Below are 16,483 nucleotides of genomic sequence, written 5' to 3'. Positions count from 1 at the left end.
CCACTTCTACATGACTCACAGCTCAACTAAATACATTTTACATTCTTACACACACACACACACACACACACACACACACACACACACACACACACACACACACACACACACACACACACACACACACACACACACACACACACACACTCCAAGGCAGTGAGTCATGCCCCATCTAAGCAAAGCTAATTTGTCAGCCCGTTGTAGACAGAAATAGGAGCGAGGCTAGAATCCACACGACTCACTCTCTGATCCATCTCTGTTCCGAGTGACTGGATTGCTATGTTTTCTGATCTGCTCTCTGAGAGGAGTAACGTTATGCATCACCTATTACTAGTAGGGGCAGGCGAGCCAAACAGAGAGGGAGTGGCCGATAGGAGAAAGTCTTTTTGCGTGACAGTTGCCGACAGCTGTTGTGAAACGTGCCACTGTTAGCAGCCCTAAATTGAGCCGGACTGGAAAGCATCTGAGCCCATATATTTTCAAATGAGCTGTATGTGCTACATCAAGCAGCTGGCTTTTAAGAATGGGGATGTGTGTGCTGTGAGGAGCTTGTAGGGGTGGGGGTTGGGAAGTGTGTGTGTCAGTGTGTTGGATTATCACTCGTCTGGTCAGGATTTGGGCTATGCTATCCCACCCCTGGCACACACTTCCAGAAGCCCCACCAACAGGGCTGAATTTATAAGAATTAAAGCTTTGGGCCTCAGACAATTCACATGAAAGCCTAAACCGCTTGGAGTCCGCTCTCAGAGGAGATCCTAGAAATGATCATCTGCGGTTTACAGATTAATATGTAAAGCACTCATGTGAGGTGTTTAGAAGAATCCTATTCAACACTTTTCTGAATGCTTCTGCAACCTGGATGATTGAAGTCGATGATATATAGCTGAAAACAAAACATATCCTCTTCCTACTCTCATACACACAGTGAACATTTCAATTTCTAACACAATCTACAAAAGTGGATGCTATTTGTGATCAAACAATCCTCTTGTAGCTGCGATCCAATTCATTCTCTGATTCACAAATCACCTCATCTTGTATCAGAATCAAGTCTTCAGTTTGTCACTCACCAGGGAAAGCAGTTGATTCGTACCCTGTTCTTGTAAACCACGATCCCTGTGGACATCACCCCAATTAAAATCTCAGTGTTGCTTTGATCCTGGAACAGAGAGCGAGAAAGAGGAAGATTGGGATGAAGAAACACCGGAAGGAAGGAAATCAACGAGAAACATTGGTGGCTTAAGAGTTTAAGTACCCTGACAGTGGGCAAAGCCTGGTGGGAGCTGGTGTACAGACCCTTTCCCCCTAATGCAGGGGTGGGGGGAGTGTCGCCTTTTGGTAGCCCTAAGCTACATTTTGGTTAGGGGGACCCCAACAAGCGCTAGTGGTCGCTTAGTGGCTAGGGCCGGATATCAGTATGGGGGAGGGTGGGGGGGGGGATTGTCCGCAGCTTAAAATGGGGCACAGTCACTCCTTTGTGTCATTCTTTAAAAAATAAATTATCTTATGTTTGTTGTGTAGTAAATAGTTCCACTTTTATTTATAGTTTTTTTATTCGTTTTTTCCTGTAAAGCACATTGTGTTACATTCCATGTCTGAAATGTGCTGTATACATAAAACTTGATACTCTCCACTGTAATTGTCAAAGTGTGGTGATCATTCTAGAGAAAAAAATGGCTGGATGGACAATGGTGGCTGGGGCCTCTTTTTAGATCTGCCTTTGACTCATTGTACCAGGACTGTCTACATGACCTGCTCTGTCTTATGAACCAAACTATTATCGAGACAAAAACAAGCAAACCTAGACAGTCAGACAGACAGACACAAAGACACCCAAACTAGCACATAAAAGCATGCAGAGAGATACATTCTGGGGCAAAGAGAAAAGCCTGTCTAATCAGACAATGAGGGAAATCTCTGTACAATTGAGGATTAGTTTAAGGCCTTTTGACACAGGAGTGCTCTGCCCTGCTAGTATTTCTTCACAGAGACACACGCACACACAGACAGACAGCTCGTCGAGGCTCAGTGGTTCTGCTGTTCCTCAGATGTACAGGAATCCAAAGCATTAACTTCATGAGGCCCTGGCGGCACGGGCCAGAGGAACACGCAGACGGTACATCAGAATGATATACTACTGTACAAGCATATTTCAACCTTCAACACATTTCTACCTGCTGGGTTAGAAAGCACAGGCTTTTCTAGATCTAAGGCACAGCTATATGAAACATTGGTGTCAGTGGTGCTATGAAAAGTGCCTTTATGCGGTAGCAGTGACACACACAGCCACACAGGGGAATAGCCTTACCCTTGCATAGTGCAATTCCACTCCGTACAGCTCCAGTGTCCTTGCTGTATTCAGGTAATTAAACTCTGACTGGGCCGGAGACAGGCCACTGAGGAGGAAGACAGAGAAATGCATGAGAGAGAGAAGGTGCCTCAAACTCCACAGCTAGTAACCCATGCACAGAAAATGGAGCTGTACAGTGAGGCCACGCTTTTCCTCGGAAATTCACTCAATAAAACCATGGAAACCTTCCCTGCTATGAAAGCTGGTGCAGACAAGTAAAACGAGTATACAGCTGTGTATGAACATCAAAATCAAACAAATTGTATTGGTCGCGTACACAGTTTAGCAGGTGTTGTGGTGAGTGCAGCGAAAGGCTCATCTTCCTAGTTCCTATCAATCAATGCTGTAAATGTTAAACTACACAATACAAACTTAGTACAGCAGTAGACAAGTTCTTTTTGGATGTAGGTAATAGTACTAGAACTGTTCTGAGTAAATAAATAAAAAATACTGCAAAGTTGACTAGGAGCTAGAAACAGGGTGACTGTTGGTCGGCGCCATCTTTTGTTTCTTGGATCAGAAAGAGAGTATGCATGGTCTTGTGAAGATGGGCCCCTACCTGTGCTGTTGGTGGTGTTTGGTAACCTCCTTGTCGAAGCCTTGGGGCGGGTTGGGGATGAAGCAGAACTGTGAGAGGTAACCAGGAGCATGCTCCGAATCACTGTAGTCCCCCAGCTCAGCTACACAGTGCAGAGAGAGTCTCAAATAAATTCAAATAGTAGAGACAGTCAAGTCAACTCCCTATATGACACAGAAAACAACAGGCTTATATTGTATATGAAAGATAAACCAAACAATAACCTCAAAAGCCTGGTTATGATGTCTATTAATGAAAGAGACAAGTGGTTGAGAAGCCTTTGGTGCTCCAACAACCTCTACAGTAGCTAAGTACCTTAGATCCATTAGCTTGCGGTCGTGTGCGAAAGGGCCTCAATTCATATGAGTGGACCTCTAAACCACTGGCTCACGACTATCACTGACAAACACATCAATTCAATACACAGTTATTGATGTAATCACCAGAAAGAAAAAAGAAGCACAACGCTCAAACTAAACAGTAACTTGCCTATGGATTTATGCAAAGAAATATCTACACAGCACTAATGCCAGAGGCTTCAGCAGGAGTGCATTTCTTGATCGAATTTGATCAGCCTCACCGATTTCGCAAAACTAACCCAAATTAACAGCAGCATTCCATCATGTTTCATACCCTTAACCCCATGGTTAAAATAGCATGAAACCCTTCTCATGAGTAGAGACATTGAGCTAATATAGGCCTAAGTAAGTGTCTGGACATGGACACTGGGTGGTTGTGTTACATGGCGGTGCAGTTCAAATCCCTCCAGTGACCTATATAGCAGCGAGACTCCCAATGAAAAGCCCTGGAGAGTGAGGCAAGCCTCAGCGGGCCGCTGCAGTGGAAATGGGACAGACAATGAGGAACATACCCCTAACCCTCTCCCCTCCAATCCGTCAGGAGTCATTATTAAGGTCAATCTGATGAAAAGTTGACAAGATGCACTCAGGCTAACGGCCCACAACAATTGGAGAATGTGGCTCTGTGCTAGCTGTAGACCACTAGGCTAGGCTAACATGTAGATAGCATGTTGGTTACGGAGTTGAGCTGCTGGGCGCCTCGGCTATTCTTTCCCATGAGGAGTTGAGCTGAGCTGAAAAGGCTATATTGTGCTACAGTATTCTGGACATGTCTATTCAAGGCTGAGCAGCAGCACTCTGCAACATAGTATTTTATCTACTTCGGTGGCGTAGCACAGTTTCGTAGGGCCCCCCTCAAGGTCCAAGAGGAAATGTGCAGTTTTATAGATAATCTCATGCTTTTTTTTACACTGTCATGAGGATGAGAGAAAATGTTGCAGTTTTAGAGCTCGGGATTCTTGAAAGATTAACATTTGAAATATCTATTTTGATAGACTAAAGTATCAGCTATGACACCACGCAAAGGAACAACCTATTTATTTGTTTTTTATAAAAATGTAACTAACTGGATTGCTGTAAACTCAATCTGACCCAATAAAGGACATTTAGTTCTTACAATTGTCCAAGTGTTTAAAAGGCCTTGATTGTTTAATTCTAACATTTGATTAATAAAATATGTAATACAAATCTCCAAACTTCTTTTTGTTTTGTTTTAATGCACAATTAAATTCTCCAGGGCTAATTTCATTAGCATGGTATGTTCTTCTAGATTTAGTACATAAAACAACATTTATAAAGCCAACATTATCCCTTAGGTCTAATATGCTTAAACAATGCAAGTGCTTGCTATGTTGCAGAACAGTGATTACATTTGGGGGGGGGGGGTTGACAAAAAAAATGTATCTTAAGGGGGTTTAGCCATCAGTGACAGGAGTTGACAAGCCACAGAGCTGACAGATAATCACAACAGTCCAATAAAAACATTGGACAAAAGTAGCGACTCAGAGCTAGAAAATTGTATATCATACACTAGAGTTGAGGAACAATGGGAAAATATTTCTGCTTTGAAAGTTGATCAACTTGTAACCTCACTTTTGAGAAAATGGCCATTGAATGTTTTGGTACACCTACTGGAGAGCTCTACTTTGTCTCCACCCATTCAGCATCTTTCACACCCTCTTAAGCTTTAGCCCCACCCATCTCTTTAAGCATTAACAAATAAGGCTATGTACTAAACGACCAAAGATTAAGACTAAAGGCTGGTTTATACTATGGTGTGTTCGTAATTGAATCTGTTGTACCAGATTGTGCTCTGGGTGTTCGTAAACTCAGTGTTAAGATTGTCCGTTCGTAAATTCAGAGCATTTCACACTCAGAGCGTTCAGCGCACACACTGGACGCTCTGGCCGAGGAGTAGTGTTGATCCAAGCGTTCTGACTGAACAGCAGTAGTCAAGCACCCAAACTAACTAGCTAACATTGGCTAGCTTACTAGCTACTTCCATACAAAAATGAGATAACAGCTCACACTAACCATTTTACTCACCCTAGAAGAGCTGGTTAGGCAGTTTATGTTAGCGTTGGTGACTGCAACTGTACTGCTGGCAATTTAATTACACTTTTTGCCAACGTTTACTGACACCGGCCATATTCAACGGGTGTTGAGTGTTCGTAAATTCATCAGTTATTCTGCGCTCTGGCACACTCAGATGAGAATGCTCTGAAATCGGAGTAGATAGCCAGAGTGAATTTACCAGATACGTCTTTTGACAGTTGTCGCAGTGACTCAAAGGGGATGCCGCCGTGAAATTCGAGGTATTATCAAGTGCTTGCAAAATTGTGAATTTGTGGTCCCACCTTAAACCCTCAAACATTTACAGATTCACAATTGAAAGCATCCTGTTGGGCTGTATCACCGCCTAGTACAGCAACTGCACCTCCCGCAATCGCAGGGCTCTCCAAAGGGCGATGCGGTCTGCCCAACACATCACCAGGGGCAAACTACCAGCCCTCCAGGACATCAACAGCACCCGATGTCACAGGAAGACCAAAAAGATCATCAAGGACATCAACCACCCAAGTCATTCACCTGTACAGGTGCATCAAAGCGGGGACAGAGAGAGTGAAAAACAGCTTCTATCTCAAGGCCATCAGACTGTTAAATAGCCATCACTAGCCGGCTTCCACCCGGTTACACAGCACTGCACCTTTGAGGCTGCTGTCTTAGACATGGAATCACAGGCCACTTTAATAATGGAACCATAATCACTTTAATAATGTTTACATAGTGCTTTACTCATCTCATATGCATTATATTCTACTCTATTTTAGTCAATGCCACTCCGACATTGCTCAATCTAATATTTATATATTTCTTAATTACATTCTTTTACTTTTAGATGTGTGTGTGTGTGTATTAAATGATTAGATGCTACTGCACTGTCGGAGCTAGGAACAAGGCATTTCGCAAAACGTGTGTATGTGACCAATAGCATTTGATTTGAGAGACAACAGCCTGCGCAAAAGACAAAGCAGAGCTCTGTGTTTTCAAATCATTAGATTCTCATCATGCAGCCTTACAATATATTAAAAATCGAAACATATTGCCCAACGTTTGTAGAACAACTAAAGCTCCATAAAGTCTAAACGAAGCATATAGGAGTAACTATTTCTTTGTTAACCGCTCAACAAAGAATAGCCGCACGTGCGCACTCCCTCAAATAATTGAGGAAACACTTATTTTATTCAGCTTTGTTCAATTGCATTCTTCAATCTATAAAATAATATAATGCCACGGAATTATAAGCAAATCTAGTCTGCTAAATGAACTGGTGTAGCCCACAGCCATTTGTGGTATGCTATTCTTTTCTTCAGAAATTATTCTCATATCATGTTTCTTTAGACCCGTCTAAAATATTGGAATTATTGTGAAGGTGTAGGCTATGTTGCATGGATTTACTAGACTTCTTGGCTTGTGTGTGTGGAAGCCAGGAGATGCTAAATGTGTTTGTTAATTAATGGTCAATTACTGTGAGATCGACAGTTATTTGCTTGACAATCACCGGCTGACGAAATTTCATGCCCGCCACAGCCCTAGGCGAGATAATTAAATAATACATTTGACGCCGTAAAACGTTATGCAAGTTGGCACACGACAAGGGACTATTGGAAAGTCCTGCTGAGTTCACTGACCCTCAGCTAAAAGCTTTCAACACAAATCCTCCTAGCCCCCTCACACTAAAAGCATTTGAGTCACTTAGTGGCCAAACACTGTGCAGCCTCATATGACACAACAGAGATCAAATGGGTAAACTAACTACCAGTAGCTACATATCACTATTTATGTATATCGTGTGCATCTCTGGAAGCACGCCTGGGAATTGGAACTTACATTGTACAGAGTAGGACGCCAGGAGCGCGGCAGTGTTGTGCGGGCAGGGCAGTCTGTGGGCCACAAATCACAAACACACAAGTCATGACATTGATTCATTTGGATCAATATGAAAATCAAAGCTTTTATCAATGGCAGCTCTATTCGGGTAGTGTGTCAAAGTGCTGGGCAGGTAGAATTTGTAAGGTCACTAGAGCGGTGTGCGAGCGTGCTGCTGAACCAGTGTAAATAAGGACAGCCAACTCACCTTCCTGTCAGGATGTCCTGTTTGAGCTGGAGGAAATACTGGTACCTAGTGGAATAAGGAGAGCAGTTACACCAACAAACATGTCTCTATGATTATGGGCAATAGAACACACTTGGATAATCCACAATCCAATTACAGTAGAATGACTGAACAGGACCCACTCACATGGAGCTTCTCTGATGCTTACTGCTTAGGCTACATTTCTATGACTTAACTTGTAGACTGTGTTGTGAGTAACTAATACTGAATTCATCTCATCATAGTGGGAGTGCTCATCAGCAGTGTTGTGTGGTGTCTGGAATCAATGGTGCACATCCAGAACAGATCCATGCCTCTCTGTATCTTAGATATACAAAGTGGTACACTCACTTGATAAGGCTGGATGAGCAAGGAAATGCTTGAGAGCATAAATTGATTAAACAACACTGGAGTATCCAGACTGTAACTCTGTTTCTATTGACCATGTATGGAATCCCCAGCAATAGAGGCAAGGAGCATCCATGGCATGCTACTCCCCTGTTTATGACTAGCTGTGTGCAAGGCTTCCAGCAGTGTAATTGGTCATTTTTTGGCTAATCTATGTACCATGTCGATTCTAGTCTAACTGGTAGCGAGCTCTAAAACCCTGCGGGACCTATTCCTAACAAGTTTAATCTATTCATCCCCATTAGTACGATTACTTCCGGTTCCGGTTGGAGCGAGTGGTCGCATCTGCACGTCGCTCCAACGGGTAGTATAACTTTTTCATTATATTTCATTATATCACAACGGTTTGATTTGTCTTATCTTAGCAAATTCTTCTCAGCTAGCTACATAGCCGTCTTTGTATCAAAGATAATTGCGTAATTATCGTATTTCGCCGTCCTAACGTAGTCTTCACTAGCCAGCTAGCTAACGTCCACTGATTAGCTGCACTGGAGAAACTATCACACTCAACTGAACGACTTGATTAGTTTAGTGTTAGCTAGCTACATAGCTGTCTTTGCTGTCTTCGTATCATCATATCCAAGATAATTGTGTTGTTTAGGTTTAGAGTGTGTAGTCTTAGAGTGATTATCTTAATTTACCGAGGTTAGCTAGCCAGCTATTTGTCGTCCTTAACGTAGGTGACTCTGCTAGCTAGCCAACAGCTAGCCAACGCTAGCCAACGTCTTCTGTATAGAACTCAACTACCCGGTCGCACTCACAGGTAGTATCACATTTTCACTTCATTTCATTACAGTACAACGGTTTGATTTGTTTGATCGTAGCTAGCTACTTAGCTAGCTACATAGCCGTCTTTGTATCAAAGATAATTGTGTAGTCTAGAGCGATTTTCTAGGTTCGCTAGCCATCTATTGTCGTTCTTTTAACGCAACGTAACGTAAACAACACTGCTAGCTAGCCTGCTAGCCCCCGAATAGCAACACTGCAGAAACTATTACACTCAACGGAACGACTTGATTAGTGTAGTGTCAACAACGCACCCACCGCCAGCTGGCCTACTTCAGCAGTACTGTATCATTTTAATCATTTTTAGTCAATAAGATTCTTGCTACGTAGCTTAACTTTCTGAACATTCGAGACGTGTAGTCCACTTGTCATTCCAATCTCCTTTGCATTAGCGTAGCCTCTTCTGTAGCCTGTCAACTATGTGTTTGTTTATCCCTGTTCTCTCCTCTCTGCACAGACCATACAAACGCTCCTCACCGCGTGGCCGCGGCCACCCTACTCTGGTGGTCCCAGCGCGCACGACCCACGTGGAGTTCCAGGTCTCCGGTAGCCTCTGGAACTGCCAATCTGCGGTCAACAAGGCAGAGTTCATCTCAGCCTATGCCTCCCTCCAGTCCCTCGACTTCTTGGCACTGACGGAAACATGGATCACCACAGACAACACTGCTACTCCTACTGCTCTCTCTTCGTCCTCCCACGTGTTCTCGCACACCCCGAGAGCGTCTGGTCAGCGGGGTGGTGGCACCGGGATCCTCATCTCTCCCAAGTGGTCATTCTCTCTTTCTCCCCTTACCCATCTGTCTATCGCCTCCTTTGAATTCCATGCTGTCACAGTTACTAGCCCTTTCAAGCTTAACATCCTTATCATTTATCGCCCTCCAGGTTCCCTCGGAGAGTTCATCAATGAGCTTGATGCCTTGATAAGCTCCTTTCCTGAGGACGGCTCACCTCTCACAGTTCTGTGCGACTTTAACCTCCCCTCGTCTACCTTTGACTCTTTCCTCTCTGCCTCCTTCTTTCCACTCCTCTCCTCTTTTGACCTCACCCTCTCACCTTCCCCCCCTACTCACAAGGCAGGCAATACGCTCGACCTCATCTTTACTAGATGCTGTTCTTCCACTAACCTCATTGCAACTCCCCTCCAAGTCTCCGACCACTGCCTTGTATCCTTTTCCCTCTCGCTCTCATCCAACACCTCCCACAATGCCCCTACTCGGATGGTATCGCGCCGTCCCAACCTTCGCTCTCTCTCCCCCGCTACTCTCTCCTCTTCCATCCTATCATCTCTTCCCTCCGCTCAAACCTTCTCCCACCTATCTCCTGATTCTGCCTCCTCAACCCTCCTCTCCTCCCTCTCTGCATCCCTTGACTCTCTATGTCCCCTATCCTCCAGGCCGGCTCGGTCCTCCCCTCCCGCTCCGTGGCTCGATGACTCATTGCGAGCTCACAGAACAGGGCTCCGGGCAGCCGAGCGGAAATGGAGGAAAACTCGCCTCCCTGCGGACCTGGCATCCTTTCACTCCCTCCTCTCTACATTTTCCTCCTCTGTCTCTGCTGCTAAAGCCACTTTCTACCACGCTAAATTCCAAGCATCTGCCTCTAACCCTAGGAAGCTCTTTGCCACCTTCTCCTCCCTCCTGAATCCTCCGCCCCCTCCCCCCTCCTCCCTCTCTGCAGATGACTTCGTCAACCATTTTGAAAAGAAGGTCGACGACATCCGATCCTCGTTTGCTAAGTCAAACGACACCGCTGGTTCTGCTCACACTGCCCTACCCTGTGCTCTGACCTCTTTCTCCCCTCTCTCTCCAGATGAAATCTCGCGTCTTGTGACGGCCGGCCGCCCAACAACCTGCCCGCTTGACCCTATCCCCTCCTCTCTTCTCCAGACCATTTCCGGAGACCTTCTCCCTTACCTCACCTCGCTCATCAACTCATCCCTGACCGTTGGCTACGTCCCTTCCGTCTTCAAGAGAGCGAGAGTTGCACCCCTTCTGAAAAAACCTACACTCGATCCCTCCGATGTCAACAATTACAGACCAGTATCCCTTCTTTCTTTTCTCTCCAAAACTCTTGAACGTGCCGTCCTTGGCCAGCTCTCCCGCTATCTCTCTCTGAATGACCTTCTTGATCCAAATCAGTCAGGTCTCAAGACTAGTCATTCAACTGAGACTGCTCTCCTCTGTATCACGGAGGCGCTCCGCACTGCTAAAGCTAACTCTCTCTCCTCTGCTCTCATCCTTCTAGATCTATCGGCTGCCTTCGATACTGTGAACCATCAGATCCTCCTCTCCACCCTCTCCGAGTTGGGCATCTCCGGCGCGGCCCACGCTTGGATTGCGTCCTACCTGACAGGTCGCTCCTACCAGGTGGCGTGGCGAGAATCTGTCTCCTCACCACGCGCTCTCACCACTGGTGTCCCCCAGGGCTCTGTTCTTGGCCCTCTCCTATTCTCGCTATACACCAAGTCACTTGGCTCTGTCATAACCTCACATGGTCTCTCTTATCATTGCTATGCAGACGACACACAATTAATCTTCTCCTTTCCCCCTTCTGATGACCAGGTGGCGAATCGCATCTCTGCATGTCTGGCAGACATATCAGTGTGGATGACGGATCACCACCTCAAGCTGAACCTCGGCAAGACGGAGCTGCTCTTCCTCCCGGGGAAGGACTGCCCGTTCCATGATCTCGCCATCACGGTTGACAACTCCATTGTGTCCTCCTCCCAGAGCGCCAAGAACCTTGGCGTGATCCTGGACAACACCCTGTCGTTCTCAACTAACATCAAGGCGGTGGCCCGTTCCTGTAGGTTCATGCTCTACAACATCCGCAGAGTACGACCCTGCCTCACACAGGAAGCGGCACAGGTCCTAATCCAGGCACTTGTCATCTCCCGTCTGGATTACTGCAACTCGCTGCTGGCTGGGCTCCCTGCCTGTGCCATTAAACCCCTTCAACTCATCCAGAACGCCGCAGCCCGTCTGGTGTTCAACCTTCCCAAGTTCTCTCACGTCACCCCGCTCCTCCGTTCTCTCCACTGGCTTCCAGTTGAAGCTCGCATCCGCTACAAGACCATGGTGCTTGCCTACGGAGCTGTGAGGGGAACGGCACCTCAGTACCTCCAGGCTCTGATCAGGCCCTACACCCAAACAAGGGCACTGCGTTCATCCACCTCTGGCCTGCTCGCCTCCCTACCACTGAGGAAGTACAGCTCCCGCTCAGCCCAGTCAAAACTGTTCGCTGCCCTGGCCCCCCAATGGTGGAACAAACTCCCTCACGACGCCAGGACAGCGGAGTCAATCACCACCTTCCGGAGACACCTGAAACCCCACCTCTTTAAGGAATACCTAGGATAGGTTAAGTAATCCCTCTCACCCCACCCCCTAAGTTTTAGATGCACTATTGTTAAGTGACTGTCCCACTGGATGTCATAAGGTGAATGCACCAATTTGTAAGTCGCTCTGGATAAGAGCGTCTGCTAAATGACTTAAATGTAATGTAATGTAAATGATTAGCGGTTTAGGGCTTTGGTTAGTGTAATACTGGCCTATAGTTTAACAGTTACCCTGTGTAATTTGTCTCCTTATATGGGCATGACATGGCAGGTCCTTATCTAGTGTACTCTTTATTAGTATCCTTACCTAGTATACTCTTCCTGAAGTTTATTTGGGTCTGTCACAAAGAACTTCACTCTGAAGCTCAGATTATAAGGCGATCCCCCTATAAATGTACAATGAGACAGATTATTGTATTTCCACTTTAAAAACAACCACTCGCCTGTTAATCCATCAATTTCCGAGCAGTAGATTGAATGTTCACCTACTTTTTAACTGCTTCCTTATGGGTTTGTTTGGATCCAGCCACCTCTGTAAAATATAGATGAGGAGAAACTCAGACAAGTTCCTCAGCAACCCTGCTCACTCAATTATTCACTAGTCAGCACCCTCCACCTCTCACTTTACCTCATCCCACCTCTGCTGTCCATAAGGTAAATGCAGGCAGGGTCATGTTGATCTGTAGCTAGATACTAGCTAACACAAATTGACCACACTGTAGTGACAGTACACAGCATTTATGGAGGGGTGATGAGGACTCTGCCAACAACGCGTGTTGATCTTAACACTGCATCAGTGTGGGTCATTGAGCAGCAAGCTGTGGTGTAGTAGTGTGTAGTGGCATGCAATGTGTCCCGTTAGCCTAAATCGTGTTGGAAGCCTGTATGTTAACAGATGAATTGTAGATTGGATTATATTGTCTTCAGAAAGTATTCAGACCCCTTTTGCTAAAATGTTTAAAATAAAAAAAATCCTGAATTTACACAAAATACCCCTTAATGACAAAGTGACCGGGTTTTTAGAAATGTTTGCAAATGTATTAAAAATAACAGAAATCCCTTATTTACATAAGTATTCAGACCCTTTGCTATGAGACTTGAAATTGAGCTCCGGTGCATCCTGTTTCCATTGATCATCCTTGATTTTTATACAACTTGGAGTCCACCTGTGGTAAATTCAATTGATTTGACATCATTTGGAAAGGCACAAACACCTTTCTATATAAGGTCCCACCGTTGAAAGTCTTTGAGCAAAAACCAAGCCATGAGGTCAAAGAAATTGTCAGTAGGGAAGCAAAGTACAGAGAGATCCTTGATGAAGAGCGCTATGGAGCAGGTTAAGACCTCAGACTGGGGCAAAGTTTCAACTTCCAACAGGACAACAACCCTAAGCACACTGCCAGGACAACGCAGGAGTGGCTTTGGGACAAGTCTCTGAATGTTCTTGAGTGGCCCAGCCAGAGCCCGAACTTGAACCTGATCGAATATCTCTGGAGAGACCTGAAAATAGCTCTGCAGCAACACTCCCCATCCAATCTGACAGAGCTTGAGAGGATCTGCAAAGAAGAATGGGAGAAACTCGACAAATATAGTTTGCTGAGCTTGTAGCATCATACCCAAGAAGACTCTAGGCTGTAATCGCTGCCAGAGGTGCTTCAACAAAATACTGAGCGAAGGGTCTGAATACTTATGGAAATATAATATTAGCAAACATTTCTAAAAAAAACAGGTTTTGCTTTGTCATTATGGGGTATTGTGTGTAGATTGATGAGGGAAAACTTTTTTTCCCATTTTAGAATAAGGCTGTAACTTAAAATGTGGAAAGTCAAGGGGGTCTGAATTACTTTCCAGGGGCACTGTATGTAGAAGAATTGGTTCTAAACATATTTGACTCACTCCAACCCTCCCCATCTTAGCCGTATTAATCAATCTCCATTTCTGACAGCAACACAATAGTCTACAGACTACATTTACCCATGACTGTTACACTACTAGATGTCCAAAAGGCACAGAAAATTACATTTAGGTGTGAGCAGAAAAAGCTACAATCAGTGACAATTGGAGACTGTAGGAAATGAGAGTGATTGATGAAACAACTTCAGTCAACACTAAGAGTCTGACCTTGGCACCTACCGGGCTGTCTGAGGATTCGTCGGCCAGATGCAGGCCGAAGTAGTCCCTTTCTGTCAGCTCCAGGTGCTTAAACACTACATCCAGTAAGACATGACCCTGGTCGTGTTTCTGTATAGGGGGAGAGAGGCGGGGAGGGAGAAAGATAATTACTCATGGGAAACATCTGATTTTGTGTGCGTGTACACACACACACACACACACACACACACACACACACTACAAGTCAAAAGTTTTAGAACACCTACTCTTTCAAGGGTTTTTATTTTTACTATTTTCTACATTGTAGAATAATAGTGAAGACATCAAAACTATGAGCACACATGGAATCATGTAGTAAGCAAAAAAGTGTTAAACAAATCCAAATATATTTTAGATTTGAGATTCTTCAAAAAACCACTCTTTGCCTTGGACAGATTTGTGCAGTTGCCATTCTCTCAACCAGCTTCACCTGGAATGCTTTTACAACAGTCTTGAAGGAGTTCCCAAATATGCTGAGCACTTGTTGGCTGCTTTTCCTTCACTCTGCGGTCCAACTCACACCAAACCATCATAATTTGGTTGAGGTCAGGTGATTGTGGAGGGCAGGTCATCTGATGCAGCACTCAATCCCTCTCCTTCTTAGTAAAATAGCCCTTACACAACCTGGTGGTGTGTTGGATCATTGTCTTGTTGAAAAACAAAATGAGTCCCACTATCCCCAAAACGTGATGGGATGGCGTATCGCTGCAGAATGCTGTGGTAGCCATGCTGGTTAAGTGTGCCTTGAATTCTAAATAAATCACGACAGTGTCACCAGCAAAGCACCCCCAACACCAAAACACCTCCTCTTCCATGCTTTATGGTGGGAAATACACATGCAGAGATCAAACGTTCACCCACACCACATATCACAGAGACAGTGGTTGGAACCAAAAATCTCCAATTTGGACTCCAGACCAAAGCACAAATTTCCATAGGTCTAATGTCCATTGCTCGTGTTTCTTGGCCCAAGCAAGTCTCTTCTTATTGTTGTCCTTTAGTAGTGGTTTCTTTGTAGCAATTTGAGCATGAAGTCCTGATTCGCACAGTCCCCTCTGAACAATTGATGTTGAAATGTGTCTGTTACTTGAACTCTGAAGCATTTATTTGGGCTGAAATTTCTGAGGCTGGTAACTCTAATGAACTTATCCCCTGCAGCAGAGGTAACTCTGGGTCTTCCATTCCTGTGGCGGTCCTCATGAGAGCCAGTTTCATCACAGCGCTTGATGGTTTATGCGACTGCACTTGAAGAAACTTTCAAAGTTCTTGAAAGTTTCCGCATTGACTAACCTTCATGTCTTAAAGTAAATGGACTGTCGCTTATTTGAGCGGTTTTTGCCATAATATGGACTTGGTCTTCTACCAAATAGGGCTATCGTCTGTATACCACCCCTACCTTGTCGTCACAACACAACTGATTGGTTCAAACGCATTAAGGAAAGAAATTCCAACAAGAAATTCCAACAATTAAGGCACACCTGTTAATTGAAATGTATTCCAGGTGACTACATCATGAAGCTGGTTGAGAGAAGGCCAAGAGTGTGCAAAGCTGTCATCATGGCAAAGGGTGGCTATTTAAAGAATGTTGATTTGTTTAACAGTTTTGGTTACTACATGATTACATGTGTGTTATTTCATATTTGTGATGTCTTCACTACTATTCTACAATGTAGAAAATAGTACAAATAAAGAAAACCCCTTGAATGAGTAGGTTTTAGAAAACCTTGGACCGGTAGTGTATGTCAAATCAAATTTTATTTGTCACGTGCCAAATACAACAGGTGTAGATAGACCTTACCGTGAAATTCTTAGTTACAAGCTCTTAAACAACAATGCAGTTCAAGTTTTTTTTTTTTACATTTAAAAAATAAATTAAAAGTAAAAAAATAAAAATAACAAGGCTATATACAGGGGTACGGGTTAGTCGAGGTAATTAGTACATGTAGGTAGGGGTAAAGTGACTATGCATAGATTTGAGGGGGGGGGGGGCAGACTGTGTTCACGTCTCCAAGTTAAATCCACATGCCACAAGTCTCCATGACAGCCAGGCCGGAGTGGTTGCACTGTCTGTCTACCTTGGCTCAGTCCCATTAGGGACAGTGACAACCACTTGTCTCCCTTCTGCCCTCTCCTCCCCCAGCTTCACCTGAGACTCACATCACAGCAGTGTTGTGCCAGTGAGTGGATGGTGGTGGTGTTGACACAGAGCTGCAGTCTCAGCTGAGACTGCAGAGTCTGTTGGGTCCATGTCACAGCCCCAGGCAGCAGACTGGCAGCTCTGGGCTGTTGACTGTCAATTACGCGCTCAACCCTGGCTAGAGGATACCAGAGGGCAACACCTCTCTCTTCCTCTGGCTGGCAC

General features: G+C 44.8%; 1 protein-coding gene across 3 annotated transcripts in view; it reads right to left on the bottom strand.

The window, feature by feature from the left end:
* The window catches only part of LOC124043951 (tyrosine-protein phosphatase non-receptor type 4-like), a 106,531-nt gene that overhangs the window by 42,359 nt on the left and 47,689 nt on the right, over positions 1–16,483 (bottom strand). For 2 of the 3 annotated variants that reach the window (XM_046363125.1, XM_046363123.1), the window contains exons 3-10: positions 14,092–14,211; positions 12,460–12,502; positions 12,278–12,356; positions 7,425–7,469; positions 7,178–7,230; positions 2,910–3,030; positions 2,309–2,396; positions 1,071–1,159 (exon numbers count right to left, since the gene is read on the bottom strand). In XM_046363125.1, coding sequence (XP_046219081.1) covers positions 1,071–1,159; positions 2,309–2,396; positions 2,910–3,030; positions 7,178–7,230; positions 7,425–7,469; positions 12,278–12,356; positions 12,460–12,502; positions 14,092–14,211 — 638 coding nt within the window. The remainder of the gene's footprint in view (positions 1–1,070; positions 1,160–2,308; positions 2,397–2,909; positions 3,031–7,177; positions 7,231–7,424; positions 7,470–12,277; positions 12,357–12,459; positions 12,503–14,091; positions 14,212–16,483) is intronic. The other variant, XM_046363124.1, reaches the window with a different exon arrangement.

This window comes from Oncorhynchus gorbuscha, linkage group LG09 (assembly GCF_021184085.1).
Source record: "Oncorhynchus gorbuscha isolate QuinsamMale2020 ecotype Even-year linkage group LG09, OgorEven_v1.0, whole genome shotgun sequence".
Classification (NCBI taxonomy): Eukaryota; Metazoa; Chordata; class Actinopteri; order Salmoniformes; family Salmonidae; genus Oncorhynchus; species Oncorhynchus gorbuscha.
This window is presented reverse-complemented; position numbering and strand designations above follow the sequence as displayed.